Source organism: Triticum aestivum, chromosome 1B, assembly GCF_018294505.1.
Source record: "Triticum aestivum cultivar Chinese Spring chromosome 1B, IWGSC CS RefSeq v2.1, whole genome shotgun sequence".
Classification (NCBI taxonomy): domain Eukaryota; kingdom Viridiplantae; phylum Streptophyta; class Magnoliopsida; order Poales; family Poaceae; genus Triticum; species Triticum aestivum.
The window spans coordinates 440,027,041-440,035,068 of NC_057795.1; the positions used below are offsets into that span (position 1 = coordinate 440,027,041).

At 47.0% G+C, this 8,028-nt stretch overlaps 1 protein-coding gene across 1 annotated transcript; it reads left to right on the forward strand.

The window, feature by feature from the left end:
- The first annotated feature begins 1,233 nt into the window (after positions 1-1,233).
- Positions 1,234-5,489, forward strand: LOC123092342 (beta-glucosidase 22). The gene is made up of 12 exons (XM_044514106.1): positions 1,234-1,482; positions 1,623-1,686; positions 2,302-2,360; positions 2,757-2,832; positions 2,931-3,002; positions 3,080-3,167; positions 3,268-3,639; positions 3,743-3,963; positions 4,062-4,090; positions 4,190-4,292; positions 4,797-4,887; positions 5,004-5,489. The coding sequence occupies exons 1-12, from the start codon at positions 1,315-1,317 to the stop codon at positions 5,233-5,235; spliced, it is 1,575 nt and encodes a 524-aa protein (XP_044370041.1). The 5' UTR covers positions 1,234-1,314; the 3' UTR covers positions 5,236-5,489.
- Positions 5,490-8,028: the final 2,539 nt, after the last annotated feature.

Sequence of the window (8,028 nt, forward strand, 5' to 3'; positions counted from 1 at the left end):
ACTGGGATCCACGCTCACGCTCTGAGCTTGTGTCTCTTTTATCCTCGATCCAGGGATCTCTTCACCGGATCATGTGGACGTGCGCCTCGGCCATGTTATGGGACTTATGGAACATTCGTAACAAGCTTACTATTGAGGGAGTGTTTCCCTCTCACCCCGCTGATGTTATATTCAAATGCATCTTATTCTTGCAGCAGTGGGCGCCGCTGGGAAGGCAACAGGACTTTGATCTACACCGACAAGCTATCGCTCGACTTCGCTTCGTCTACTCCGCGTCTCGAGCTCCGTCTCCTCCGTCTGCTGCCTCATAGGGATGGGCAGTCCTTTTGGTGTTGTTTCCCCCCGAGCCTGCGCGCTCGTAAGTTTTGGCTGGTTATGCCATGTACTGCACTTTATCTTGCCGTCGTGACCTTTGTGGCATGCCTTAGAACTTGGTGACCTCCGTCTGTTTGGATGTTTCGTTTATATACGCTGCCTATGTTGAGGGCTTTATTAATTTAAAGCCGGACGTCCCTGACGTCTATGTTCTATAAAAAAGAAACTGAAATTGATTTCCATATTTCTAGCCTGTGCAAATGTACATTTTTACGCTGAAAAGTTGTGCATTTATAAATTGCGTGACTACCAAATAACCACTAATAAAGAATATGTGTTCAAGATCGCTTGAAAAAAATTCTTGTACAAAAATATTACACTATTGCATCATGCAGGCGAGTCAAAACAAGAATTGATACAACTAAAAAATGAACACAAGAATTGATAAATTATACATTGATTTTTCTATCTAGGAATATTTTGTTGTTGTTAGAATTATCTAGTGAACTATCAACGTCTAAAATGCTTAATAGATAAAATAAAAAGGTAAACTTTATGATGAATCTAATGATTCTTCAGGCGAGTATTATGGATGTTGATATTAATTTTTTCTATAAACTCGATCAAACATGCACATGCTTGACTTAAAAAAAAACTATCATGCACTACATATTTTTGAAACAGAGGAATTATATTTTATAAAGTTACCGTTCTCTCCTCTGGAGCCACTCGTCTTGCTTGCAGGAGCCCCATTTTTTTGCATTTCCCTGCCATGTCCTTGTACAGCCGGCCGCGCAATGTCTGGCAGTTTCGGCACCAGGGGTACCCCAAGCAAGAAGCATCCTCTTCGTGGTTACCAAACACAGCGCGTCGCCATCACCTGCCGTTCGTCGCAACCTAGGAGCTGATAAATACGACATGCGGCCAACTACATAGTACATATAGAGCCAGAGGTTGCCCAGAAGAACTCGAGGCGTCACTCTTGGGCGACGGAGAGATATGAGGGCCATGCCCTGCGCCGTGTCGCTCATCCAGCAGCTGCTGCTGGTGCTGCTGCTCGTCGCGCCATGGCGAGGCGGCGGCGCGACGGTGGCTCGAGCTCTCAACTTCACGAGGGTGGACTTCCCCGGGGACTTCGTATTCGGGGCCGGCACGTCGGCCTACCAGGTACGTGCGTGTCAGCTCGGCGTAGCGGCACAGCTTTTTGGTCCTAGCGCCTGTTTCCCGTGATGGAACGGAGCAGCCTTTGCTTTGTTTTTCTCGTCGATTTGATGGGTTTCTTGATTGTTTTTGTGTTGCGGGTTCAGTACGAGGGGGCGACCGACGAAGACGGGAGGAGCCCAAGCATTTGGGACACTTTTACTCATGCAGGTGATGATAATCTCACATCTTATGGGCTCTGTGCATGATCATATTTACATGTAGCTTTATGGCTAAATGAATTTATTTCTCTTTCTTGAGTTCCCTCCATGATCATGTCTGTGATCGTTGATTGTAATTTCTCCAATTCTGAATGAAAAGCAGAGCACCTTCTATGTTGGTCAAAAAAATTATTAACAGAAGCAGAACTGTTTTTGCTACTCTTTTGCGTATGATAATTCAGTGCCAGGCACCACCGCATCTGGGATCAAAGAAGATTTTATCTAGCAGAACTAGTTGCCTGCACATTTTACAAAACATGTGCAGCTTTAGAAAGAACTTTTCAGATGACTGAGGGGCAGAGAATTCAAGCTGGGATAGTGGTAAAAACAAATTCTTTCTTGCCTGAAACATGTGTTGAACAAGGCAGAATTTGGCAGAGAACAGAGCAATTTCCCTAAGCTCCAGCTAAAATCCCCTGCCCCAGAACTTGCTCTATCTCTGGCCTTCCTAAAAAAAAGCTGCACATGATCGTCCCACCTCTCAACACAACAAAAGTACAGTACTAACTTTTGCTGATAATGCACGGAACTGACGATAGCGTTGTTGATCTGACCATGACCACAGGGAGGATGCCAGACAAGAGCACCGGCGATTTGGGCGCAGACGGCTACCACAGATACAAGGTCTGCATATGTTCTTCCACCAGTGCACTAGGCTAGCCTAGCTTAGCTTGCATACAAAAGTGGAATCGTCTCTTGAATTTTTCGGATCGACAGCGACGCCTTGCGTTGGTTTCTAGGCGTATGCATCGTTCTGGTTGGAACTCATGTGGCCGTCATCTTCAACCGTTTCTTGTTGCCAAATGGACTATGATACTACGGCTACAACTTTCGTGAGAACATGTGCAGGCTCATCTCGGAGAAACTGAAAAATGTGCAGAAGAAGATTGTAACTTTGACCGTCTGTGCGTGGGATCCTACTATTCGAATTTCACCGTGTCAAATGACGTACCGTTAGGTTTTCCATGCTCGGTTATTTTTTCTCCTACTACTTAAGTGCCCATATACTGCATTATGTAGGAGGACGTGGAGTTGATGAGCGACACCGGCCTGGAGGCGTACCGGTTCTCCATTTCCTGGTCTAGGCTCATTCCAAGTAAGAACACACCAGTTGCACCTTATTTGGAAGACGAAGACTTGTCACCCTTGCAGACTCCCCTGAGTGATGATTTTATATTTTCTTCATGAAAACAGGAGGAAGAGGGCCCGTGAATCCTAAAGGGCTAGAGTACTACAACAACCTGATAAATGAGCTGACAAAAAGAGGTAGTACAAAACATCCATGAATCAATGTCGGAATTCCCTTTTTCAGGCTCATATCTTTGTGTTACCCGTCGCTGCAGGAATCCAGATACATGTGACCTTGTACCACCTCGACTTCCCTCAGATCCTCGAAGACGAGTACCACGGCTGGCTCAGCCCCAGGGTCGTGTAAGAAGATCTTACCATTTGGCTACGCACGTACATTCTGATGGGTGTTGCAAGTGCAAGGGTGTGCATTCTGATGGGTGTTGCATGCATGCATATGCAGGGACGACTTCACGGCGTTCGCGGACGCGTGCTTCCGGGAGTTCGGGGACCGCGTGCGACACTGGACCACCATGGACGAGCCCAACGTGATCGCCATCGCCGCCTACGACAGCGGCGCCTTCCCGCCGTGCCGCTGCTCGGCGCCCTTCGGGATGAACTGCACCACGGGGGACTCCACCGTGGAGCCCTACACCGTGGCGCACCACTCCATCCTGGCGCACGCCTCCGCGGTCAGGCTCTACCGGGACAAGTACCAGGCCTCGCAGGGGGGCGTCGTCGGCATGAACATCTACAGCTTCTGGAACTACCCCTTCTCCCCCACCCCCGCCGACGTCGCCGCCACGCGGAGGTCGCTCGACTTCATGGTCGGCTGGTGAGATGATCTTCTCGACGACAGTTGTATATTTTCTATCTAGTATAAGCGTGTGTTTCTATCTGAATATATAACAGGTTTTTTTTTGGGCCTTCTTGTTCAGGATCTTGGACCCCTTGGTGAAAGGAGACTACCCTGAGATCATGAAGAAGAAGGCTGGGTCACGGATTCCGTCCTTCACCAAAGAGCAGTCGGAGCTCATCCGTGGGGCCATCGACTTCGTCGGCATCAACCACTACACGTCGGTGTACGTCAGCGATGGGAAGAGCGGCGCCGACGCGAGCCTCCGGGACTACAACGCCGACATGTCTGCTACATTCAGAAGTAAGTCTAGATTTATTTATTTTTGGATCAAGAAACAATCTGGGGAAAATGAAATGAAGGCATCGTTTGTTTGTTTGTTTGTTTGTTTTGTGTTTCAGTGTCAAGGAATGATAGCGGTACTGGTCAGGTACTTTTGCTACTCTTTTCTTTCATTTGTACCTTTTCTTTAGATGAATTTGTGGTAAAACCAATCAAATTGACCTTTACCTTTCCATTATTGGTACAGTTCATCCCTATCAACATGCCCAATGATCCACAAGGGCTGCAATGTATGCTCCAGTACCTCACGGACACATACCAGAACATCCCTATCTATGTCCAAGAAAATGGCAAGCCTTCTCATCTTTTGTCTATAATCTTTCTCTTTACAGTATTTTTCATTGTTTTAATTTGAAAGTGGGGCCAATTCAAAGAAGAGGCGCCCTATAAAAATCAGGGTATGCTGCTTGTTGTGGCGTGCACACGGTAATATATCGTATCCCAGATCATGGGCACTGCAGTCTTATGCGTTCTACAATCCTTCGGAAGTGCCTAAAATAATCCAATGATGAAATTCCACATTGCCATGGTTTGCAAAAAAAATACATTGCTGGTAAATTCTGCAAAACTGAGACACTATGTTGCCGCTTCATCACCGAGTTACTCCCTCCGTTCCGAATTACTTGTCGCACATATGGATGTATCTAGATGTATTTTAGTTCTAGATACATCCATTTCAGCGACGAGTAATTTGGAACGAAGGGAGTACTATGTATCAAGTCAAACATTAACTTTTTCGGTGTTTCCACTGATCAAAACTTTCTGGCCTATTCTTCCACGGTATCATATTTCAGGCTATGGGCAGTTCTTCATCGACTCGGTCAATGATCATAACAGAGTGGAGTACTTAAGTGGGTACATCGGCAGCACACTCACTGCACTCAAGTGAGTGTTGTTCTGTATATCACTGAAGATGAATATTTTGTCTCAACTTATCGGTGTTACTAGTAGAGTTTTAGCCATTGGGTTCACAAGGGGAACACTTAAAATCGTTATTGCAGGAATGGATCCAACGTGAAGGGCTACTTTGTTTGGTCATTCCTGGATGTGTTCGAGTTTATGGCGGGCTATTATTCGCGATACGGACTGCACCACGTTGATTTTCAGGATCCTGAGTTGCCAAGGCAGCCAAAGCTCTCTGCTAAGTGGTACTCCAAGTTCTTAAAGAGTGAAATTGGGATAAACATAGAGAACATGGTTAGTCCTGACACGAGGTCACATGCTCAACAATGAGGCTAACTAGCAGTGCATAGAGATATTCAGGTCGGGGGGACTGGAGAAACAAGAAAAAGTCCAGATGGTTGCTTATAATTTTTCTTCTTCGGTTTGGAAAGATGGAATTTTATTCGTCCTCTTATAGTTGATGGTGGCTCACGATCATGTGTTTTTCTGATGAGAAATAGGTTTGTACCCTTATGTTCTTGGTGTCATGACTAATTACGTTTTGGTAATCAGATATAAATAAAGCAGACCATACTTAAGCATGTGAGGGTTTTTTTTTTGGCGAGAAAACCATTTGAGTTATTGTCTTTGAAGTTTGAAGTAAAAAATGGTGACAGTTTCTAATGCTTGTCTTCAAGTGCCAGAGTGTCTTTGTGCCAAATTGCCAAAAAAAAGTGCCAAAGTGCCTTTGTGCAGAAGCGATGCATCCATGATAACTTCATGCATGTGCAAGACCTGATTAAGGACCTCAATCGCACGAAGAGTCTAGGGCTGTTCTTCAAATTAGAGGTCTCTAGCCCTTCCCTCAAATCCCTTTAACTCGTAAAAAATATATTTTGAGAAGTTAAAATCTATCTGGCTCTTCCCTCAAAACCGTTAACTCGTCAAAAGATTGGGGGGAAACTCCTCAAACCATATGATGACCCTACCAAAAAATTGGTTGGCCCATTGGATTTTGTCATTGCTTGGATTGGTGGCAAATATTTGGCGTGCCCAGCTCGCCTAGGTAGCTCCCATCTAAATTTGAGTGAAGTTTGTTTTAAACTCTGAACTCATATGGCTCGTCAGAATCAAACCTCAACCTCTTAATCCCCGAAATCGACGTCATGTACTCATTGATCCTGATCAATTTCGACATTGGAGCTGTTTGGCGTATCGGGATAAGGTCCATCCTGGCGGGGATTAAGATATATTCTCACCGACACCCATACCCCCACATGTCATATCCATCTTCTTCCACAACCCCTTTTCTCCCGCTCTCCTGCAATCGGCGTCGATCCTCATCCAGCACCTCCCCATCTCCATGGGGCAGGGCGCCTCAACACCGTCCAACCCGCGCTCGAGGACATCGCATCGGTGGTGTCTGGCCGCTACATTTCGTGTCCGCTGCCGCCGCCCCTAGTGTGATGGCTAATAGCTAATGTTTACACCCATTAAACTTGTCCATAATCTCACAAATAAATCCTAGCTTAGGAATCAATCCACGTGCTTGCTTGTTTAGGTTAGCTTTTTTGAGCTTCTCTCGCCGAAGCTACTAAACCTGACATCTCGTACGAGCCCATCGAGCTACTGCTATGGACCCGTAGGTCCTGTGGAGAACTACTCACGCATCATCATGGAGGCAACATGGTGATCAATTCCCCCTCCGACAAAGTACCGGCGCATACCTCCAAATGGCATCGCAGAAGAACAGAGGCTTGTGGTGCAAAGGTGGCGACAAAATTGTTTCGGGTCTCGCTTGGGGGTTTCACAATTTTAGGGAATTTATAGTGTTGCAATTAGGTGAAGGGGCCTCCGAGGGGCCAACAAGCTCACACGGTGTCCCCCCTGAGGGCGCGCCACCTGAGCTTGTGTAACGTCCAGATAATTAAGCTACAATAATCCTGTATTAATGATGTCATGTCATCATTTTCACTATTGCTAAATCCTTCTTTGATTCAATCCAGTTCGAATTCAAATTTAAAATAAAGTCAGATAATTAAAATTTTCAAATGTCAAACCTAAATTGTTCATCACATGGAAATTATTCCATAGCTAATTATGGTGTGAACCAATATTTTTACAAAGTGGTTTAGTGCCCTAAAATAAATAAAGCAGCGGGCAAAACAATGATTTAGTTTCTTTTTAAACTATAAAAATACTAAACTGTTTTATTTAAACTACTAAACTAGTTATGGAGTGGCCTAACTTGTTATACTAATTTATAAGTAAGTTTAATATTTTATGAAACTATTTTTTTTGTTTTAAGAGAATTAGAAAATAGAGGTTTAAAAATAAGCCGAAGGGGAAGGGCCACAACCCCCCTGTTCTCCCCATGGGCTTTGGCCCACCCGCACCGGCCATCCCACTCCCAGGTTTCCCCCTACCTCTCTCCTCCAGCTGTGTCTGGACGCCATTCTCGCAGCACCACCTCGCTACTGGGCACCTGGAGGGGATAAGCTAGCCAACGTCGACGCCCTGGCCTCGCCCTAAATATCTTCTCCCCCCCCTCCACCTTGCGCTGTCCACTTCTCGTCGCGCCAATCTGCCTCTGACATGTTGGGCATAAGCCACGACGATCGCGTCGGGCGTGCGTGTGTGCACGCGGGACGGATCGGGAGTGTGGCGGACGTGACCAGGTGTGTGTGTCCGTGCGTGCGTGCATGTGTGTGTGTACGTGAGCCAGCGCGTGTGTGCGCTGGGTGGCCACGGGAGTTGGTTAGCGAGGGTCCGGAGGAGGACCGCGTCAGGCGCGCGAGAAGGTCGTGGCGATCGTGGGCATGCGCGGGCGTGAGCCAGAGCACGCGGGGCGCGGGGAGTGAGGGGTGGCGAGTGCATGTAGGCGAGGCCTGGCATCTCAGAGCTCACGGCTATAAATCCCTCCCTCCACTATGTAGCTCGACGACACTGAGTACGTGCTCAGGAAAGAGAGAATATGCCGTTCGTGCGGCGGGGCGGAGTTCGTGCTCCGGGCAAAAATCTCTGTCCATCTCCCTTTCTCGTTGGTTCGTGGCCACGGCAACAACATTTGGTATTCAGAGCCACAGGTTCGGGGGGCGGCCGTGGCGTGCGGCCGCGTCCGTGACGCGCATGGCGAGCGCGGCA